The sequence below is a fragment of the Macadamia integrifolia genome, chromosome 7, assembly GCF_013358625.1.
Source record: "Macadamia integrifolia cultivar HAES 741 chromosome 7, SCU_Mint_v3, whole genome shotgun sequence".
Lineage (NCBI taxonomy): Eukaryota > Viridiplantae > Streptophyta > Magnoliopsida > Proteales > Proteaceae > Macadamia > Macadamia integrifolia.
The window spans coordinates 17,183,448-17,206,893 of NC_056563.1; the positions used below are offsets into that span (position 1 = coordinate 17,183,448).

Genomic DNA, 23,446 nt, shown 5'->3' on the forward strand with positions numbered 1-23,446 from the left:
TTATGTTGAACGTGCTTTATTGATGTTTGATATTACATTTTCAATATTTTTTCAATATATTACCCATAATTTTAGGTTATTTCCTAAGTCCCACTTACATGTCTGGTGACAACATGTGAAACCAAGACGAGTGTAAGATGGAGACCATGAAAAGACTAATTGGGAATCTTGATGAGCAAAGCATATGCATTAATGAGGTGAGAAAATTAAATGTAATTAAATTTATTGGAAGTTATTAGCATAACAAGGGTTGGTTATGTTTGGTAAAATAATAAAAGGGTAAAAGACCAAATTATCATGAGAAATTTTATTGGATAATGAATTAAATAGGGTAAACTAGACATTTCACCTTTTATAAATTAAAATCACAAATTATATTTACAATTGGAATTGTAAAGACATTTTAGTCATTTCATCTTATTTTTTAAACCTACCTTTCTCAATCTTTTGTAGACTTTCAAGTTAGGAATTTACCACAAAAAAGCACTTTAAGTTGGGTTTTTCTTCACTGAGGTTGGGAATAAAGAAGAAGATGAAAGAATTGAATGAGAGGTTGGGAACGAAGTTAGTGAAGAAGGAAGAAGAGATCCCAGCGAATTCTATTCAGCTAAGTTGAGTAACTGCCTGAAACCCGCAAGCACAACCACCCAAATCAGAATTGTGGCAGATACTGATATGGAAACAACAACCAACCGTCAATAGAATCTCACAATCTTTGGGTTGTCCTCTCAGTTGGACATGGCAGAAACCGCAACAGAGAAAGCAAACATAAGAGATATAATGAAAGCTTTATAGATTGAGTTGACAACTTAGGGACTCTTCCCATCAAGGAAATTTCCTTAAAGGGAAGTTGAAACAAAGTAACTATTGTCATGTAACAGAGAGCAAAAATCATTTCTTCAGGCCACACTCCTCCTCGATTCCTCACTGGGATCTCTGTGTGCTTGTTGTCCTTGATCACAGGTAGGAGACACTTCACTTGCACCTTCCTCCATAGCTTTATCTTCATCATCATCTCCTTCTTCTCTCCAAAATCTCTCTTACAGATTCCTCCAAGGCCTGAAGTGCTTAATTTTTCTTTCACTCACAGGGGATAATTGAAGACCTCTTCCCTTACACTGCTATTTATGTTGTAGAAGAAAGATTTTCTTCGCAGGGCCTACCTAGGAAAACAGAGCGAACAAAGAAGGAAGAATTTGGGAACTTAGAAAGAAAACACTTCGTAGTTTGTTTGGAGAAAGGAAGAAGTTTTTTCACTGTTTATTCGAATTAAAGTAAACGGCTCCAACCGTCGCACGGTAGGTAGATAATGAGAGACGGGGAGAGGGAGTTGAGGGACACTGAGAGTGAGAGTGAGGGAGAGGGAGAGAGAGGGCGAGGGTTTTTTGGGGTGTGTTCAATTACGATTTACCCTAGTTAAGAAATTTAAGTTAAAGATCTCGCCTTATGATTTTTTATTTTATTTCTAACCGTGAATTTGATTTTACTCAGTTATCCTCATTACAATATTTTCAATAATGTTCGTAACCCTAGTTTTAAGAGGTTAATGGAGTCTTGTTATGTTTGGATAAATAACAGACCTTTGTTATGTTAATAATTTCCCTAAATTTATGCATCTATATTTTTCACATTTTTCTAATCACTGTTCTATTGATTTATTACTGTAGATACAAATTTACGAGAGAAAACAAGGTGAATTTGGTTCACGATTAGCTCAACAAGCCATCCATAACACAGCCCCAGGTATCACATTTCTTGTAATATAATATTATATTTCTTTACATATTAACTAAGTAACATACACGTTATGACTTTTTACTTGTACATGTGGATTATTGGTGGGAAATGTGTGGTGCTTCTATGGAAGGTGGCAATGAAAGTATTAACGCAAACTTGTACCTTATCAGGATATGAGAGGAACTAGGGTACCTTCAGCCTTATTCACACTAAGCCCCAAAATCGATTGAAGATAAAGGGTCTACAAGAGCTTGTATTCATCCACTATAACAAGTGACTACGTGCCTACAATTGCATAATTTGCACTTGCAAGGTATTGAGTATATCCCACTAGATCTAACACACATCTACGATTATGATTATCTAATAGATTCATAGATGCATAAAGATGAACATGTGGATTTTGAGGGTACTGAACCTCTACTTGATGGTGACACATCTTGGTTGGACAAGGTGCTTTTAGGTAAGGCTACCCAGTATGAACCAACAATGCAAGATCTTGATGACCAACAAAGCTATTACCAAAGTGTTGATGACACTCCTACTTAGTTGGACCTAGAAGTCCCAAACAAAAAAGGGGTTGAAGAACAAATAGATATTCAGCTGCATCGAAGTAGTGGATTTGAAGGCGTGTGAGGCATGGTTTCAAGTATCGGTATCGTATTGTCCATATCGTATTGGTATCAGCTGAGACCAATCCTCGATCTTGATCAATCTGGATTGATTATCTGTATCATTTCAGGAGTAAAATAGTAAAAAAATATACTCTTTTTTGAAAAGCAAGGGGAAAAAGTGACCGATACCCCCTGATCCTCTACGATACTGATCCGATCCTAGACCAATACCGATACCGAGAACTAAATCCAGTTCCTATTGTATTTCAAGATTTTGTTTTGATATGAGAATTTTGGTGGTATATATGTACTACCGTAAGAAAACATAAAACTATATTTAATGAGATCATGACATATCATACATGTGTGTATTGCTTTGGACAAGTGCATCATCGAAACTTCAAAGTTTGAAGAAACACTTTTTTTTCCTATTTGTGTTATGATTCTCAGAATTGAACTTATTTTGATTTCTTTTCATTTGAGAAAATTGATTTATTTTATCTTTATGGTGGCATTGAGGAGCATGGTTTGGACATTGTATACTGAATGAGATTGGTAATCCTAAAATTACATTTGCATTTTCCATATGGTTTATATCATGTATTATATTCTCTTATTGAGTACTTTGGGAATGTTAGTTCCCAATTAAGTAGGTTTTCAATGGGGCTTGTGTGTGTGTGCTGTTTTCCACAAAGATTTTATCCAACAACACAACTAAGGGGTACCCAAAGAGGCTATGGCATGGATAGCATACAAGGTTTATAAAATGAAAAGGCCATACATTGTAGTTCTTTGGTTTATCCAAGTTCCAAAATGATGGTCATCGCCACACTCACACCTGCTCCTCCTGATTGGGAATTACTCGAACAGACTTGCCACTTTCTACCAAGAAAAAAGGGACTAGCTGTGAGGGTAGCAGCCCTCTCTCTGTCTCTATTCTTCCTCTCTTGATGCTCTTGTGGGCTCCACACGGCCACGTCCCCATCTGGGGAAACATGGGGGGCCTAATTAGCGTTGGCTTGTCTTCTTCTTGGGGTGGGGCTTTGGAGGTATGCCCTCTTTGAGGCGGGTGTTGATGATGATCCATTAGTGGGGGATTGGGATCATGAAAAAAGGTTTGGAGTCGCCATCTAGGATTGTGGACCTAAGACCCAGGGGTGGGCTCGATCCTTACGGAAAGGGCCCGAAAGTTGGAGAGTCCCGAGAATAGGGTACGTGTCAGGTTGTAGAATTGAGAAGGTGTTAGGCAACCAATCTACCCAGTTCAACCGGTCTTCCTACTCGATGCGTAAGAATGAACATTTTCCATAGTTATTTCTATACCAAACACATGACTAAATTATTGCATATATATATATTACCACAATGTAAATAAGAAGGTTTACATTATGCTAATTTGGGTGAATGATTATACCTGAGCTTGACCCCTATTTCTAGTCAAGAGAGGTGGGCCCCTTGATGAAATAAATATGGATCGCATCACGGGTCCTCTGGCTCAGGGGAAGGTGGCTTTGGCCTCTAACTTCCTTTCTTCAAAGATGTTGGCTGTGGTGGCCCTTCAGGTATTTAAACAAAGGTTCGTCTTGGGAGAGTGTGGTTCTTGAGTTGAGACTAGCAAAATCTCGGCAGAGCTTCGGCTAGGGAAGTGTGATAAAGGACTAAGACCTTGGCGACACTTCGGCAGAGCTTCAACTAGGGAAAGCTACTAGAGGGCTAAGGCTTGGGCGGTACTTCGGTAGAACTTTAGCTAGGGAAGGCTACTAGACGGTTATAGCTTGGGCGGCACTTCGGCAAAGCTTCGGCTAGGGAAGGCTACTAAAGGGCTAAAACTTGGAAGGCACTTCGGCTAGGGGAGGCTACTAAAGGGCTAACTAAAAGAAGGGACTAGAGGAAACTCAATAGGGGAGGGGCTAAAAGGGGGGCCAAAAGGCTAGAAAGGGAGCCAATAAAGGCAAAGGCGAAAATGGATTAACTCACCCAAGAGAGGGGGTTGGTATACCAACCAAGTGTGTCTTGGGATGGTAAATAAGAGCCTATTTATAGATTTTTGGATCCCAAGGGGGTGAAATTCAAAGCTCTTTTCTCATTTTGACTCCCATTAGGTGAGAGACATTTGTGGGGCTGCCAATGATTCGTAGGCTGCGAAGAAATATTCTGGGGAATACTCCAGATTCTGATCTGGTGGTGTATAAGGGTTCATCTTTCGAGGTTGATCACACAAGATCCGATGGTCCGATTTTGACGTATTATATATTGTTGGAATCATTTTTTCGAGCACTGTCCATCCGTACGGTCACTTTTGTCCCAATTACTTCATACATGACATGTCATAATTAGACCCCTCTTTTCTCCGATTCTAGGGTTTCTGGATTTTTTAGGGTATGAAAGGGGTATTATGGGGTTAAACCACCTTAGTCAGTTATTATCTCTATTGACTGAAAGCAAATGGCCTCTGAATAAAGATGCACTTTAGTAATTGTTTTAAGAAAGGATCTGCACGTCCCTATAATAGAGAGAGAGAGAGAGAGAGAGAGAGAGAGAGTAGTTAGAAGTTGTAAGATAGTTCATTAACGCCCCGCCCCATTAACCTTGCATAATATTGTCCTCTTTGGCCCATGGGTCTCAAGACTTTAAAACACGATGTGCCATGCTAAGAAGGCTAGAGGTTATTAACTAGCATAATAATCTCTCGTTAAGCGATGTGGGACTAAAGTTTACACACCATCTCCGATCTCCCTAACCCCCTGGTACTTGCCTTATTCTTGGTGGGGACACCACACCGATCTCCTAAGTAAGTCTAAAACTTGTCGTATTCTTGGGTGTCACAATCTTTCTCCCTTTCGGCACAATATCCCCGTTGTGGCCCCACACTCTATGGGGGTTTACTTTGATACCATTTGTAACGCTCTGACCCCATTAACCTTACACAATATTATCCTCTTTACCCCATGGGCCTCAAGGCTTTAAAACGCGTTGTGCTATGTTAAGGGGGCTAGAGGTTATTACCTAGCCCAATAATCTCTCCCTAAGCTATGTGAGACTAAAATTTATACATTATCACTGATCTCCCAAACCCCTTGATACTTGCCGTATTCTTGGTGGGGATACATCATCAATCTCCCAAGAGGGTCTGGTACTTGAAATATTTTTGACTGTCACAGTTCACGCACTAGCCTAAAACTAAAGAAAGTGAAGTTGTCTGTCTCAGGTTTATGGGATAACCCATGTTCACGAGTAGTCATTTCTCTTCTACTCAGATTATGAATTTTTTTTTTAATTAAATAAAGGTTTGGACGATCTCAGCTAATATGGTGATCGTCGAACCTTAATGATCCAGATCGATATCAGATTCGATACCAATCTAATACTCAAGAACTAAATCCTTAGTCGGTATAAATTGAAAAGTGGCTATAAATGGAAGGAAGTTGCATAATTGGACAAAATTTATAGGAATATACCAGAACTGTCAGTAAAAGAGAGAGAGAGAGATTTCTTTTCTATTCATTTCTTGATACCAAACTAAGCCTTAATAAAAATGCCAAATGAATAAGAAGACTAGATAAATCGAGTGGGTTGGGATACCTATACCTTTCCTGGCTTTTATTTTTTTTTTAATTGTTAGGCCCTATGGAGAGTTGAACTCATGGCCTCTTAATTTTGAGGTGTTGGTCTTTGCTGACTTGAACTCGATTTTACGATAAGACCGATTCAAAAGGGGCCATGTTTTAGTTTTAAATCCTAGACCCTAATCTATGTGGTGATCCCCTATCCCTTATCTCTCAATAAGAGGATAAGATTCCATTTCAGATGAGGGTAAAGAAATCGGAATCGGGCCCTTTCCAATTCTTAATTGCCCAATTCTCTTTTTAAGTGCGACATTTATACATTTTAAAATCCAACAATTGTGAAATTTTTTTGGTCTTCAAACCTATTTTATCCCCTCAAATGTCTGTCAATCGGATAACCGTTGGAGTTGAAAATGTACAAATCCCATGTAGAAAAAAAAAGTAAGAATTGAACAATTAAGAGATAAAAAGGAGTGGATACTAAAAAAATACTCTTTCTCCTACACATTACCACCTTCTTTCTTTTTCTTTTCTTTTTTTTTTTTTATTTTTTAATTTTTTATGGAGAGACAAATTAACTGAAGGAGCATGGAAAGGGCACAACTGCCATATCCGTGAAAATTAGAGACGAAATACAAGGGGGGAGGAACAACCTCCCAATAGGACTCTAATTGGGATGAGACTCTAGTTGAAGCAAGTTGGTCAGTGACATAGTTGGCTTCATGAAGAGAGTGCTGGAATCCTACGAAAGGAATTCAGGAGCATAGCGATCAACAATCTTCCATGAGGTGTTGCACCCGCCAGGGAATAGAGCTGCATTGGTGGTTAAGTATTCAAACCACCATTAAGTTGTCACTTTCAATCACAATATTGTTTAATCCCTTGTTCTAACTGGGGAGGAACAACCACCTTCTTTCCTCTTGACCCTTTTTTACCTTTTCTTTGACTAAAAAAATTTCTTTGCATACACGCGAATGCAGATTCCTTCCTCTTAAAGTAATAAAAAAAGAATAAAAAAATATGATGGAGAAAAACCAAGAAAAGGAAATGATGAAGAAATAAAATAATTGAGGGAAAGCCACAATGGGACTTAGGGAGGTAAGAAAAAGACGATTCTCTAATGGTATGATTAATGCATTGAGATTGATTAGCTCTTCCACCCCTTCAATAAAATATATTAATGGACTTGGAATCCCCATCGTTTGAAGGGAGAGGAATAATTTGTGTAGGGAACCACCTTTGACCCACCTTATTAGACACCATCCATGCCAAATGATGGGTGATGAGCACATTTATGTGTGAAATCTAGTGTAGTAAAACATGCATTTTACATATTTAGAATGGAGCAACCTTGGGTTTTATTCTCTTTTTATAGGTTTTATATTTTCAAGGTCTTAAAGACTATCGGGCGTTATATCTCCAATTTTACACGTAAAGATATCATGCTTCTTTTCATGATTGTGAAGAGGATGAAATTCTGAGCAAGATGAAAGTGTTCAATTGCAAGTACACATTCGTTTGATCAACCGTACAAGTGATTATTCTTTTCGGATAAAAAAAAGAATAATGGATCATAATTGAACTGAGATGCAGAACCAGCCCATCTGCAGTTGTCCCAAGGGTATAAGGAATATTTCAAATGCCAACAAAGATCAATAGATCACATCCTTAAGTGATTGAAGATTCATTTTTGGTAACAACAACTATCTAGCGTAGTTGGTGAGTTGTGGTGTGCAAAAATTCCTTTCTCCACATCCTTAAGTGATTGAAGATTCGTTTTTGGTAACAAAAACTATCAAATGTAGTTGGTGAGTTGTGGTGTGCAAAAATACCTTCCTTATTAGGAGGTCTCAAAGTTCGAACAGAGAAAATAAAGAGAAAAAATAGGAAAGAAGAAAAAAAAAAAGACAAGGGTATGGATGAAATTTTCCATTAAAATAGAATATTATCCAAATCCAAGCAAGAAAAATCGGCCAAATGGGGTTTCTTGTGCCAGAAGAGAGAGAAAAATAGAAAAAGGGAGAAGAAAGTAGGAGATCTCTCTCCACACGTTTTCTCTCTTCTCTCTCCGCCACTTTATCAACAAGATAAAAAAAATCTTTTTTTTTTCTAGAAACTAAAATCTTTAGCTTCCCTCCCTCATTCTCTATATAATAGAATTAACATAAGGGGAGGAGACACTTCATTCTTCTTCTAGGGTTTTTTTTTTTAGTTGTTCTATCTTTTTCTCTAGCTCTAGTTCTAGGTTTATGCTTTAAACACTTTTGTAGGTTATTTTTATTCAATTAATGCAAACACTTTTGTTTTTGATTCAGTCTTTATTTTTATTGTTTAAGGCAATTGAAATTGTAATTTTCAAGTTCTAGTTCTAGGCTTAGTTCTAGGTGGCAAGAATAAGCTATGAAGCATGTCTTTCAAGTTCAATTTTTTTCTTCAGGTTTGCTTTCTCTAGTACTAGAAATTTCAGATTTAGTTTATTTCAGATCTGGTTTTTAGTACTGATAGTATCTCAAATCGATCAAGTTTTCAGTTTAAGGGTTGAAGTTCAAGTAAGTAGGCTCCCTCAGTAGTCTTCTCTCTTCCCTCTCATTCCCTCTTCTGACTACCCTTTTTTTCTTAATTTAGGGTTCTAATTTCAGTCGTTACATTATTGCTATCCCTTTCTCCCAAAGTTCATGGCTAGTGTATGTGTTGGCTTTGCTCCTCCTAGCCATAGAACCATCAATTTATTGCTTTTATTTTAATTGTCTCACTTTCCCTAAAGTCAAGTAGAGTAACCTTTGTAAGAGTGACTCTCTGATCAAGTAGGGAAGCTCATATTATGATGCATAGCTCGGGCTAAGTAGATAAATCTACTTGTGAGTCTCTCTCTAGCTTTATCCCCTTTCTTTTACTTTATTTTTATTTTAGTATTTTTTTTCCTTCATTGCTTGTTAATTGCGTGGGGTGTTTATTTTTAGCTATTTATTTATTTAATTTCAATTGCGTGGCTTGCGTCTTTAAATTCTTAGATGACGAATGGTTAAGATGTTATTTTAGATACATATGTTTAGGACGGTAATTAGAATTAGATCAAAATCATTAATCGATTCACTTTCACATTATTAAAAGAAACAAAAAAATAAAAGTGGCTATTCTCCCTGTGTTCGACCTATAGCTACACTGATCCGTACGCTTGCGATTACATTTTAAATCTTAACAGTGGGCCTATTATCATAGATGATGTGACATAGGTTAAGGTGGTTACTCATAGGGGAGGAGATCTATTACATCCCATATGTTGATTTCACATGGATTTTAAAGGAAATTAATATTGTTTGATATGGTCTTGTATCCTCTTATTTTATAAATTGATTCATGAGGTTTAGGTCTTTCAAACCCGTATCTCTGGTATATGAGCAACTAATCCGACCCAACCAGCAGACGGAAATATCGACTGGTGCTGTAGATAAGTCTTTGATGATTTAACCGATTGAAAGCATAAGCGTATTTAGTTTTTAGGTAGAGAAAAGCATAAGCGTATATTGTTTAGCAAAAAAAAAAAAAAAAAAAAATAGTATAAAGAGCGTAATTTATATTTTGTATACCGCTTCCGGTGTCCCGTGTCCCGCGTCCCGCGTCCCGCGTCCCTATACCAATACTTCCCGTTCGAAGGCTGTCGTTTCGGGGTTCGTTGACTCCGTTCAAAAGATTGAAGCTTTTGTAGCCTGGGCGCAAAAAAACGCAGTTCTACGAACAATTTCCTGTCCGGAGACACCTCCACAGGGGAAAGAAAAAATGGTGCGACTAACATATTCAACTTTCCCTTTATTAATCTCTTGTTTTTGCTTTTCATTCTAATTTTCTTGAACTGAATTGATTTTGAACCTGTTCTCTCCCTTATTATGCTTCATTTTAGTTTTCTTGATCTGAATTGATTTTGAACCTTCTCTCTCTCTCTCTCTCTCTCTCTCTCTCTCTCGATCTTCCGGTTAGGTTACGAATCTGTTAAATTTTGTAATCTGTGTTGATCTATTTTAAGGCGTAATTTAGAATGTACTATGTTTCTCTTTCGTGAAATGGGAATTTGCTAGAGAGATAAAATGAAGTCTTCTTTGTGATCTCCCGTTGGAGGTGCTCGGTTGTTATTGAGTTTCAAGTTGGTACCTTAGTATCGAATAAACCTAATAAGAATTAAATCTTTAGACATTTGTAAGGTACAAGAAAGCAGGATGGACTATTTCAAGTTTTCAACTTATGATAGAAATCGAGGGGCCTTTGGGTTGGTTTTTTTATTTTATTTTATTTTAATTTTTTTTTGTGTGTGTGTGTATGTGTGGGGTGGGGGGGTGTTGGGTGACGAGAGGATGATCTCTTATCTGTAGGAATGGAAAAATTATGGATTGGAGTTCATTTAATAAATGAAATAATAAAAGAGGAAAATTGGAGCAAGCTTTTGAAATATTTCTGCAGAGTTGGAATTGCCAACCCCTTCATTCATCTGATTTTTATTTTCCCGCCTTAGCTATCAAGGTTTCAATCTATGTGAGTTAGACATAACTTTGGCAATATTTGCAGCTTGGATTCGTCTTATCAAGCTATAATGTTTCTTTGCTCTTGAGTTTTGTCATATTGCTTTGGAAACAACACCGCTGGAAGCAAAATACGCTTTATAGAGTAATGATGTTTGTACTGGAGAAACTCTTTAATCAGCACAAGATTTGGTCAATTCTTTCCCACACTTCTATGAAATTTGGTTATGACTAATGCTTTAGTGGAAATACCACCCTTGATTGATTTGCATTTGCAACCCCCTGTATGGGTGATGACTTTGCAGATACGTAATTCCTTATTCATTGTGACCCAGTGGGCATCTGTTTATTGTTATTATGGGTGCAATGTGGGAGTTGGTTCAAATTTCTTTGTTAGCTGCACATTCTTTTGAGATTGCTGTGATTACATCGTGAATGATGGGTCATGATGCTTTGACATTGATTGTGTAATTTTTAACTGGCTCAAGGATTTTATTTATTTATTTATTTATTTTTTAAGTTCAGGTTGGTAGAAGATGAAGAAAAAAGTTTGTAATAAAAGGGCTATGAAGGAAATAATTGTGGTGATATATCAGTGGAAGGCTCCATTCAACACTGTGGAGATTCAAGGGACACTCTGATTTTAAAAGAATGAATAACAGAGTTCAGGGACACCTCTGATTAAAAAATAAATAAATAATAGTACATATGGAATCAAAGTGACAAATGGTCAAGTTGTTTCACATGAGAGAGATTTCATATAGTGAATCAGCTGTTGATGTCCAGCTGTAGCTTTTAGCTTGCTTGTTAGTACCTTAGTATTGTACTATGTAGCTCATTGGTTACTTTCTTTCATGGTGCATATGGTATATAATGGTGTCCCTTGGTTGTACAGATTAGAATTGTATTCCTTAAGCCTGTTTAAATTTTAGGTTTCAAAGCTCTCTGAGACTCTCATTATGTAAGATGCTTTAATTTATCTAGAAGTAAAATGGTTAATGGGAATAGGAGCACTTGAGTGTCCTTAGTTTGTAGACATTGAAATTTTGGAGGCAAGCTTCCTTCCCTTGGTGATTAGTCTATCAATATCTTATGCAAGTCTCAATTTTATAGATGTTTATTAAGAGTTCAAATTTTTTGTGTTTGGAATTGTAATGAGGTTCTGTTCCTTGTTCCTCTCTATCTGGGTAATCAATTAAAAATCATCTTCTCTCTTTGTACTTTTCTTTTTAACTACATTATTTCTGTTATGGTCTTAATCCTTTCATATCTTTTATTCGTTTCCATATATTCACCCATCTAACCATAGCTGTATTCTTAAATTCAAGAAACCTAATCTTTCACCATCTAATTAGTCCTTTGGAACTTACTAATCCTCCATTTCTCTAGCATAAACTCCATCCCAAGTCCACCTGTGGACCTGAGGTTCCTGTAACCTATAAAATCTCCAGCCATCTTTATGTTTATTTGTCAACATTTTCCATTGTCGGCTTGTCGCTTCACCCAACAACCCTGAGTCCTTGGCCATTTATAGCTTTATTTTCTAGCCCTCTTAACGCTAATTTATCCCTCATCTCAAACTCTTATTTCCTTTATAGAACTGTGAGATTAGACCACCTTTATTTGTTATTTCCTTTACAGAATTGTCTAAACTCCTGTTTACTAAGTAGCCAACATCTCTTTTTTTTCGTTTTCCTTTTTATGTATATCTCTTTTGATATTCTTGTGTTGGAGGTGATAAGCATCTCATTAATATTGTTGATAGAATTTAGGAAGGAAAGCAAATGGAGAGAAAAAGGGATTAAAATTGTACATAGGAAATATATTAGGTATTCTGACTTGTGAACTATTTTGTTTTCCCAAGAACAATTGATGATGTCTGAACCCACTCAACTCAACTAAGCCTCTCTGAACCAAGTGGGTTGGCTACGCGGATCCTATTTCAGAACAATAGATGATGTCTGCATCCTGTAGTTGAGACTTTGAAGAATTGCTTAATGGTCTCTTTGAAATATTTCTATTAGATAGAATGAGAATTGAACACGATAATCCACTATTACACCCTTTGTCCCACAAAGTTAGTCCTGTTTGAGGTTTTGCACTGTCCTATGAAACCAACATATGAAGTTCTGTTGGATTTCTCATAACCCCTATTTTTTCATTCACGCATTTATTTTTTGCACCTGTTATAATTGTTTCCCTCTGTCACATAGGCCAAACTGATAGGGGTAATCTTGAAAGCAAGGTTTGAAATTAGTGGGTGGTTAATGCATCAACAACCATCTCCTTGAACTGTGGTTTTATATCCCCCCATCAAGACAGTCTGTGGGACAGAGTGATGAGCGCTTTCGTTGATTGGCCTGAACCCATTTGGGAATCTTGATGGAGATGAACCGGGTCCAATTTGGGTCTTTTGAATCAACTTAGAATATTTAATTATTTAATTGGGATAAGCATGTTATTCTAGTTGGAGAGTAGTCTTTATTGTTAGGAGTATTTTGTTTCTCTTTATATATGGTGTAATCGCCTATGTTGGGAGTAGATTGAATCAAGGTTAAAAATCTCGTTTCGTTTCGGCATTTCGGTGGTTTCCAAACCACTGAAATACTGAGATATCAGCGAGTTACATGTTTTTTTTTTTTTACTCGGTTGCCTGTTTCAGTGGTCAAACGGCCATATTATGACTTGAAACTTGGTGGGGAGTTTGTTTTAAGGTTAATAAACATAGAACTTAAATTTGCAAAATATTAAAACATGGCAGTGTTTTAGAGTTGCACCCTTGTTTGGTAGCAACTGTCAAACTGTATGGAGATTTTATAAAATATTGCTAGAGCAAGATATAATATGATAGTAGAACAAGTAAATAATGCATCCAAGCCATGATCAAAACGTACATCAACATTAATTAACTAATATTTAGAGTACTAGAGTAATATAGTATGCAACTCCCTAACTCCCAAGTCCCAACTAAAGTCCTCCACTCCTGTTTTACTCTGAATTCTCAAAGTCCCAAATGGCAATATCCCAAGTCCCAAACAACATGTATTTATGTTACTATTTCAAAAAAAAAAAAAAAAAAAAAAAAAAAAAAAGGTTTTGGGGAAAGTGTACCTTTCCAAGGCTTGGAAATGTGTAGATATTCAAGTTGGAGCGATCTCTAATGGAATAGATGTGATGATGTGGCAAACAACTTCGCAATGCACTGATTTTGTGAAGTTACAGTCGAGTTGGAGTTGAAATTTCGACTCTTCCTCACAAAATGAAGTATAAAAAAAAGCATGTGGGTTGTAGCATTTCGGCGAGATACCGAAATTTCGACCGAAACATTATATACTTTTTTCATTTCGTAGGCTGTTTCATCTCGGTAAAAAAAAAAAAGGCCAAAATTTCCGAGGTATCGCCGACATCTCGGCGAGATTTCCAACCATGGATTGAATAGAAAGAAGTTGTGAGTTGTGAAGCCTGCTGGCTGTGCGTGTGCAAGTTTCTTACCCCCTTCTTTTTACCTGTGATCTCTTTCTCTTCTTCCTCACCTTCTCTGTCTACTGTTATCCTTTTCTACCCTGTGGGTACTGGCTGTATCTCTGATCTGAAACGCGGTTGCTGGTTCTCTAGTTTTACAGCCCAGGATGAATGTTCTAGGGATTAGGTTGCTTTCCTAGTACAATTTGAACTCCAGATTCCTATCCTCAATCATCTCCCCATTGAGAGCTACAAATCTGGAATAAAGGTACAATTGTACAAACAGTAACTACCGCCTCACCTTCTTTCCAGAAACTTTCTGTGCTTTCTGGGTTGTTGTTTCTATTATCTGTATCTTTGAATCAGCAGGGCTCTAGGGATTAGGTTGCTTTCCTAGTATGATTCGAACTCCAGGCTCCTATCCTCAATCAGCTCCCCATCGAGAGCTACAAATCTGGAATAAAGGTACGAACAGTAACTACCGCCTGACTCTCTTACCGGAAACTTTCTGTGCTTTCTGGGTTGTTGTTTCTATTAGCTGTATCTTTGAATCAGCAGGGCTCGGGATTGTGACTTTCCCCAGAGTTGCAACTTGCAAGGTCGTTGGGTTCCAGTCCAAGGAGTTCTCTCCCAAACCGAGTTTGGCTTTCCGTTAGTTACAGGTCATTCCAAGGTTGAAGACGATTTCACGATTGTCCCTTAATACTTTTTTAATTTTGTTTTGCGAGATTTATCCCTCTCTTTCATTAATTCAGTTTTATCCCATACCTTATATTTGCTTCCAAATCTGCCCTCATTCAATGAATCTAATTCCTCGTCTGTCCATTACTCTATTTGGCTATCAAGTTGCCCCCTATATATTCTGGTTTATTATGAAATTATCATTATCTTTAATTGTGGAGCTATTTCGTGTCCAGGTGGGTCCATAAGAGAACCCAAATAGGGTATTGTGACTTGGGTTGCGCATCACAGAGGGAGTATCTTTTGTCCAGATTTAGCAGGGAGATTACTCCAAATGAGGATATGTAAGGGAGGTGATGAATTGAAGTCATATGATTATTCAATGGGGAAATTACCTAGATCCACTAGATAAGTTAATTTATTACAAGATAAGAAGGTCTAAAGTTTATTTTACATTCTTTAGTTTCAAGTTTAAAAACATTTACTTAATCCCCGAAGTTAATTATTGTTCATGGGGCCCAAGAAAAAATAAAAGCAAACTTCCTAAAATAGCCCCAACTTTACTTAACGTACATAACTACGGAGGTGGAATCACATTAGTTGCGTCTCAAAAACCAATGTGATCATGTAACCCCAATGTTTGAGAATTTGGTTAAATATTAAATAATTCGAGTTGATGTTGGAGCCAAGGATTGGACGTGGGTTTTCCCCTCTTCTTCTTCATCATGGATTATGTTTGACATCTCATTAGCTGTGAGCTTCTTCTCCTCATCTCTATCGATTCAGTTCAGACCTTTCCTACCAGGTTTGGTCTACTATTTTTCTTTTCCTTCTTTTAATCTTCTTTCTTTGTACAGTTACTCCGTGTATGTTCCATATTTAACGGTATTGATAGCCACTCATGTGGCTCCTTTAAACCTTCTCCGTTCCTTCTCATATTTTGGGAGAAAAATCCTTACCCCTGGGTGACCCTCTCTGCAGATCCCCAGTCCAAAAGCTTACCGGTATAGAAAGTTCCAGTAAAACTTTATGATGCAGCAGGGACTCTCGATTGGGCCAAGGCAGGGCTGTATCTGCCCCAATCTTTTGGTTCGTTCAAACCCATATCGAGTAGCCTATGCCAGCCAATTCTGGCACATCAATCAGCTAATTGAGGAAGATATTCTCCAGAATAATTTCCAGATTTGGATTGAAATATTTCCAGATTACGCGGAGAAGAATTTGGGAGTTCATTGGAGTTTTTTTCCCCAGTTAGCGCTGCTTAATGCTTAGTCAACTATGTTTTTTCGCTTCGATTTCATTTGAGGATCTTTGTCAAGCGGGCATTGGAGGGATCTGAGTCTCTGGTTCTTTGTTCTGTCGTGGGTTATCTCTGACGCTAGAGGGATGAGAAGGAACAATGTGATTCTACGTGATCATGTTGGGTTTCGAGACGCAACTAATGTGATTCCACTTCAGCAGTTATGCACGTTAAGTAAGATTGGGGCTATTTTAGGGAGTTTGTTTTTACTTTTTCTTGGTCCCATGAACAATAACTAACTTCGGGGATTAAGTAAAAATTTTTAAACTTGAAACCAATGAATGTAAAAGAAACTTTAGACCTAGGTAATTTCCCCTTATTCAATAAGGTCAACTGGGAGTAGTTCCCCAGAATGGCCAAACATTCGTGTGGAACCTATGGTTCCAGACTATATAACTCTGCTCTGTCATCAATTACCATCTTGGCTTCAAGTCTGTCTACTCATCAGGAGGGAGGGGGAGAAAGGTTGGTGGGACTGCATGTAGCATACTTACACTTCAATGAAGTTCCTTGCCTTCTAATATTATCTGCCGAACGTGTTTATTTAAAGGTTGAGGAGATAAATTTCCTTATTGGTACTCACAATGTATCGATAATCTGATTCCTCCCCGTTGGCATTGCACTTTTTGAATGGTCCTGCAACTGGCTGGATGTTGTATTTCATGGGTAAGTAAGAATTTTTTTTGTTCTCCTGCTCTAGGATCATATTTTACCTACCATAGATGAGTTCTCCATTTAGTAAAGAGAAATTTGCTCAAATGAAAGAAAGGATGTAAATTGAGGACCTAAAAGAGTAAATGGTTGTCATAATTCTCTAACGCTAATTAATTAAAAAGGCAGTTCATGCCCAAGATTTGTTTAATAGATTTGCTTCAAATACCACAAGCATTTAAGTTTTGTTGTCTTATCATTAACATCAACTTACATTGAGAAAAGCTTATCAATCATGTGAACAACAGTATGCAGAAGAAACTTAACAAGGAAAAGGATGAATTTGGAAACTACAAAAAGGGGGAAACTTGTGCTAGATCTATGAGCAACTATGTTTCTGAAATTTCTCTTTTGTATATCATTAATTTCTTTTACTAGTTTTCTGACAAAATACTGTTTTGAAATATCTATAAAGATGAAGTATTGTCAACTTTGAGAGACAATTTCTTTGATAGAAGTTTCTCATATTATTTATTGCAATTTTCTTTGTCAGGCAAGCCTTTACAGGGGCCAATCTAGGAAGGAAAAACCTAGAGGGCGCCATCATGGTTTAACTCAACAGAAGAGGCAGGAGATAAAGGAAGCATTTGAGCTATTTGATACTGATGGCTCAGGTCAACATCATGTATAACCATATAAGTGTGCACATGCATGTGTATATGTTTTCTTTTCTTTGTTTGAATTAATTTTATTGTTTTTTACCTGCTAGGTACCATTGACGCCAAAGAATTGAATGTTGCCATGAGGTAGTAATGCTTTCATCAAACATGCCTAAACTGATAATTTTCAGTCATGCAAAAATTGACACTGAAATGACTTCTGTGCAGATCCTTGGGATTTGAGATGACAGATGAGGTATTACTTTCAGCTCAGTTAGTTGTGTGTGTGCGCTAAAGTATTGTGCAGATCCCAACTGAAGTGTCAGATCCTTAGGTTGCAGTGTCTTTTTATTTTTTTCAGACTTGATTGATATTTACCAATTGATTGACATCCTCTGTGAACACATTGGTGTTTTGTTGGCCTCATAGCAACAGATTTATTTTTATTTACAAGTTTTGTTATTCAGATCCTAAAGTTCTTAATTTTTTGAATTCATAGAAAGAAAAAAGAGACAATTTCATACAAAGTTCAAGAATCTTCAGTTCTTAATTATGTTTCTCTGTAACTAACTTGCTTTCCTTCCGCTTTTTTCACCTCTAGCCGAAGTTCTTGGAATATTGTCTCTGACCTGTTTATGCATCCTCATCTTGGCTGAAGCTAGAAAAGTTAAAATTAGGATGTTGAGATGGATGAGTGGTAAAACCAAAAAAGATAAAAGAAGGAATGAATAATTTAGAACTATTTTAGGAGTAGCTCCAATACATAATAAGTTTTGAGCAAGTCGCTTGGTGGCATGGACATGTGATCACTGAATGCACCGATAAGGAGTGATATGATTCAGATTGGAGAGGCCAAAAGAGCCAGGGGCAGGCCTAAAATGACATTAAGAGAAATGGTGAGAAAAGACATGCATAACTTTGGACTAGTAACAAGTATGGATTTGAATAGACATGTGTTGTTGCCAAAAATCCGTATGAGCTGACCTGCACAAGCACAGACGGCAGAGGCCCGGAGCTTTGTCCGGGGTTAGTCCTCCGCCGCTCAAGTTAGGGATTGGGCGCACAGTTTTTGTATAGGAGTAATGGTGTGGGTATTGATGCTTACCTTCTTCCTTCCTCTCGGGCCCTCTTATATAGCTCTTAGGGTTTAGGGTTTTCCCTTTTCTTCCAAGAGTCCTTCTCGGGCCTACCTTCTTCCCTCTTAGAGTTCTACTCGAAGACGTCCTATCCTCGGTTGGCGGGGAATATTCTCTTCATGCAGGTTACATGGTAGAGTCCTTGCAATCCCTATCTGGTGGGCGACACGTGTCCCGATGGGCGACGCGTGTCCTTACCCTACTGAGTGATCGATTTGGCCGTATCAGGAGCCCCCTTACTCCCTCTAGAAGACTCTTCCTGTGTGAGTAACCAAATTTTTCGTAATTTTTTTTTTTTTTACCCTCGGCCTTATTCCTTAGGCTTTAGCCTCTGCTTGCGACCGAGGCTTGCGGTCAGCCGAGGTAAAGACCTTCGGCCAGCTCGGCCCGGCCTTACACAGGCGTCCGACAGAGGTGGGGACCTTCGGTCTGGTTTGCTCGGCCTTGCCCTGAGCCCCTAGCCGAGGTGAAGGCCTTCGGCCAGGTGGGTTCGGCTCGACCTTGCTCTGAGCCCCCAGCCGAGGTAGGACCTTCGGTCAGGTCCGTTCGGCTTTGGCCGAACTCCCAACCAAGAGGGGGACCTTCGGTCAGGTCCATTCGGCTTTGGCCGAACTCCCAACCGAGAGGGGGACCTTCAGTCAGGTCCGGGGGGCCTTTGGTCAGGTTCGTTCGGCTTTGGCCGAACTCCCGACCGAGAGGGAGACCCTCGGTCAGGTCCGTTCGGCTTTGGCCGAACTCCCAACCGAGAGGGGGACCTTCGGTTAGGTCCGTTCGGCTTTGGCCGAACTCCCAACCGAGAGGGGGACCTTCGGTCAGGTCCGTTCGGCTTTGGCCGAACTCCCAACTGAGAGGGGGACCTTCGGTCAGGTCCGTTCAGCTTTGGCCGAACTCCCGACCGAGAGGGAGACCCTCGGTCAGGTCTGTTCGACTTTGGCCGAACTCCCAACCGAGAGGGGGACCTTCGGTCAGGTCTGTTCGGCTTTGGCCGAACTCCCAACCGAGGTGAAGACCTTCAGTCAGGTCTGTTCGGCTTTGGCCAAACTCCCAACCGAGAGGGAGACCCTCGGTCAGGTCCGTTCGGCTTTGGCCGAACTCCCAACCGAGAGGGGGACCCTCGGTCAGGTCCGTTCGGCTTTGGCAGAACTCCCAACCGAGGTGGGGACCTTCGGTCAGGTCCGTTCGGCTTTGGCCAAACTCCCAACCGAGAGGGGGACCTTCGGTCAGGTCTGTTAAGCTTTGGCCGAACTCCCAATCCGAGGTGAGGGCCTTCGGTCAGGTCTGTTCGGCTTGGGCTGAACTCCCAACTGAGAGGGGGACCTTCGGTCAGGTCTGTTCGGGCGCAAACCTCGAGGGCTTGTACTCTGACGTGGCGGCATCATCACTGCTCAGGTAGTCGTACCGTTTTTCTCCCCATCTATAAAGTGCAGGGGTCCATTTGTGGGGTATTTTTCTTTTTCCTTCGGAGAGCTTACCTTCGGTCTCGGAGTTCCTCTCGAAGAGCTCACCCTCGTCTCGATTTCCCTTAGTTTAGCGACACCCAAGAGTAAGTTCATGTCTTGTTCGTCGGGCTACAGTCCATCGTCCTCCGAGAGGACGAAGTCTAACCGTAGGCGTCGGAGTCCAGGGGAGGTCCGAGGGATGTCCTCGGATTCCACCTACTCGCCTTCTTCCCGCGACTCATTGTCCGTGGCCTCGCCGTCTGGGTCCCAGGGTGGCTCAAACTGTGCAGGATTTAGGGAGAGGGTGCTCGATTCCCGAGCGCAGACCCAGGAACCCTTAGAGGTGGAGGCTCTCCACATCGTATCCACGATGGATGAGCCAGAACTGGAGGAGCTAAGGGCCTCCTTTGGTGTCTCGGACGCTTTCGAGCTCCAGCTGCCCAGACCATCTGACCGAGCCAGCTATCGGAACTCCGAGGAGCTGTGCTTGTATAAGGAGGCGTTCAAGGCTGGCCTTCGGCTTCCCCTCCATCCCTTCTTCACCCGAGTGTTTCGGCACTATGGGATATGTCCGACCCAGCTGACGCCAAACGGGTGGCGGCAGTTCAGCTTCATCGTCCTTTTCTCAAGGCACCAGAGGCCTCTTTCCCTACCCCTCTTCATCAACTGCTTCTTCCTTCAGGCCTGCAAGGGGCTTTCGGGTTGGTACTACTTCTGCCCCCGGAAGGACCTTCGGCTTCTGAGTGGTTACCCGACGTCAATCCACGGGTGGAAGGAGTTCTTCGTGAAGTCGTCTGAGGGGGTGCCCTTCGGCACCGTCTGGGACATCCCCGACCTTAGGGAGGTGAACTCCGCCCCTGACCTATTCGGGGCAGACGCGGAGTCATTGGCGATGGCGAGGCGGCAAGAAACCTGTCCTCCAGTTGAGGCCGACTTCCTCAAGTCTGACGCCATACTGTTCTGATTCGGGCTTAGCCCGTGTGAGTTGGGCTAGCCTCAGTTTGTTTCCCTCGGGTGTCGGTGCTTCGTACTGACTCCTTTCGTTTCTTTTTGGCAGTGCAAGTCTCCAGGGCTGAGGCAAGGGCTGCCGCAGCGGCAAGGCAAGCTCAAATCAGGGAGGCCAGGGTGCGGGATGCCCAATAGCAGCCATGGCCGAAGCGGAAAGAGAAGGGGGCATCCTCAGAGACCCCGAAGAAGAGGCCTAGAGTCGAGGGGCCGAGCACCGAGGCAGTCCAGGCCCTCGCTGCACCGGGCCATGACATGCCTACCCAAGACCCCTTCCCCGCCGCGGACTTCAGAGGCCTGAGGGTGGCGAACGTAAGGGCTGAAGTGGGGTTTGCCCCTCAGTGGTCGGTTAAGGAAGACGACACGCTGGCAGTCGGGCGCGTTGCTCGTGAACTGGTTATGAAGGGCAATCTTCCCCGAGACGCCGCCGAGGCTCAACAGCAAGGGACGGCGGCCATGATAACAAATGCTTGCATCTTCATGGCCGGGGTAAGCTTCGGTCCCCTAATCCTTGTTTTATTTTTCAACCAAGCATTCTGACCTTTGGTGTCTCATGTAGGCACACAATCAAATGGGTCAACTGGCGGCTCGGGCTGAAGCTATGTGCCGAGACCTCGAGGTCGTCAAACGGGAGAAGGTGGCCCTGGAGAATGAACGCTTGGTCCTCCTCGAGAAGGTGGAGCACCTGGAGACGGATCTCCTCGCACACAGGGAATGCGAACGGAAGCTTGCAGAGCTAAAGTCGCAGGCGAAGGCAAGGGTCCAGGAGGCCGAGGCCCAAGGGGTCGAAAAGTATAGGTCCTCCGAGGACTTTCGGGAGATCAAACGTGCCATCGCCCCTGGGTTCACGATGGGCGTGACCGAGGTCCGAGACTGGGTCCTCGAGCGTTACCCAGGGGTCTCCTTCGAGGACAGTGGGCTCATCTTCGAAGAGGAGGATATTGAGGCGGCCCCATCAGCCATCGAGGTTGCCGATGCTGACGGCGGAGGCTGCAGTGAGGAGGGTGAGGTTCAGCTGCAACGAGAGGTCCCTCCGACTCCCGGCCATGGCGGTTCGGATCAGGAGACCCACTATGCCGAAGAAGAGGCCGTGAACCCGACGGACGCCCCTTGAAGTTACCCCGGGTCTCGGCTCAGACAGCTTTGTTTTTGATGAGCCTTCGGGCTTCTTCTTGTAATCTTGGCCTTCGGGCCTTCTTGTGTAACCACGGCCTTCGGGCCTCCTTATGTAGTCTCGGCCTTCGGGCTTCTTATGTAATCTCGGCCTTCGGGCTTCTTATGTAATCTCGGCCTTCGGGCTTCTTATGTAATCTCGGCCTTCGGGCCTTCTTCTTGTAATCTCGGCCTTCGGGCCTTATCAATGAATGCATTTCTTTTAGTTTGCTTCGTCTTTTTCATGTTCTTTCGGGTAAGTTGGTCTTTAGCCCGTAGGTAGGCGCGAGAAGCCGAAACCCATTGTTGGGAGCCTAAGGATCTGTACGTCCACTTTAGCACGGCTCGGCCTCGCTCCCTCGGCTTACCCAATAGGTTTCCCGACTCCGAGGGCTATGGACGAGGGATCTTGAATAACTGGTTTTCACCAAGTGTTCCCCCTCAGCTTCGGCTGAAGGATCTCTTAAATTATGGTATTGATTCGAAGATCTAATGATCGAGGGCAGATCCCTCGACCGTCGTCACTCCCTACCAAATTGGGGACCTTCGGTCAAGTCCCCTGGGCCATTGGCCTGAGCCCCCGACCGAGGTAAGGACCTTCGGTCCATTCGGCTCGGCCTTTGCCTGAGCCTCCGACTGAGGTGAGGACTTTCGGTCAGATCGGCTCGGCCTTCGCATGAGCCCCCGACCGAGGTGAGGACCCTCGGTCAGATCGGCTCGGCCTTCGCATGAGCCCCCGACCGAGGTGAGGACCTTCGGTCAACTCGGCTTGGCCTTTGCTTGAGCCCCCGACCGAGGTGAGGACCTTCGGTCAGCTGGGCTCGACCTTCGCCTGAGCCCCCGACCGAGGTGAGGACCTTCAGTCAGCTTAGCTCGGACTTCGCATGAGCCCCCGACCGAGGTGAGGACCTTCGGTTGTTCCCGTTCAGTAGAGTTAAGGTCACCAAACAGGAGAATTCGTCTCAATTGCCGTAAACCAGCTTTCGTATTTTCAATGAATAAGATCCTCCAGAGTTTAGGATGAGGAATTACAACTTAAGTGCATGAGAGCAAAAATTGCAAAAACTACAAAAAACAAGTGTGCTTGCTACTTCTACTGATAGAATTTTCTTAAGTTCTCAGAGTTCCATGATCGGGGTACCCTTTCTCCCCCCGTAGTCTCCAGGTGATAGGACCCTGGTCGTATTACCCTTGAGACTCTGTAGGGACCTTCCCAATTTGGAGCTAGCTTCCCTTGATGTCTCGGGTCTGATACTTCAGCCCTTCTGAGGACGAGGTCACCCATTTTGAACTCGTTCTTTCGAACTTTGGTGTTGTAGTGCCTCGCAACCCTATGTTGGTAAGCGGCCATCCTTTCTTGCGAGGTGTCCCTGACTTCGGCCAAGAGATCTAAATTTGCTCGGAGCCCTCCATCGTTTTCCTCTTCATTGTAGTACTGAATCCGATGAGTTACGGCCCTATCTCCACTGGAAGTACAGCTTTAGTGCCGTAGGTTAAAATGAAGGGTGTTTCTCTGGTGGCCGATCTCTCCGT

The 23,446-nt window shown here is 41.6% G+C and overlaps 1 protein-coding gene and 1 long non-coding RNA gene across 2 annotated transcripts in view; both read left to right on the forward strand.

Moving 5' to 3' along the window:
- The first annotated feature begins 502 nt into the window (after window positions 1-502).
- On the forward strand, window positions 503-2,636 carry LOC122083359. The gene is made up of 4 exons (XR_006141632.1): window positions 503-963; window positions 1,668-1,743; window positions 1,908-2,050; window positions 2,191-2,636. It is a non-coding gene; the product is annotated as an uncharacterized LOC122083359 (long non-coding RNA).
- A 6,889-nt stretch (window positions 2,637-9,525) lies between these two features.
- Window positions 9,526-23,446, forward strand: part of LOC122084424 (caltractin-like) — a 35,975-nt gene continuing 22,054 nt past the window's right edge. The window contains exons 1-4 of the mRNA XM_042652650.1: window positions 9,526-9,697; window positions 17,076-17,196; window positions 17,292-17,328; window positions 17,410-17,437. Coding sequence (XP_042508584.1) covers window positions 9,695-9,697; window positions 17,076-17,196; window positions 17,292-17,328; window positions 17,410-17,437 — 189 coding nt within the window. The 5' untranslated portion in view covers window positions 9,526-9,694. The remainder of the gene's footprint in view (window positions 9,698-17,075; window positions 17,197-17,291; window positions 17,329-17,409; window positions 17,438-23,446) is intronic.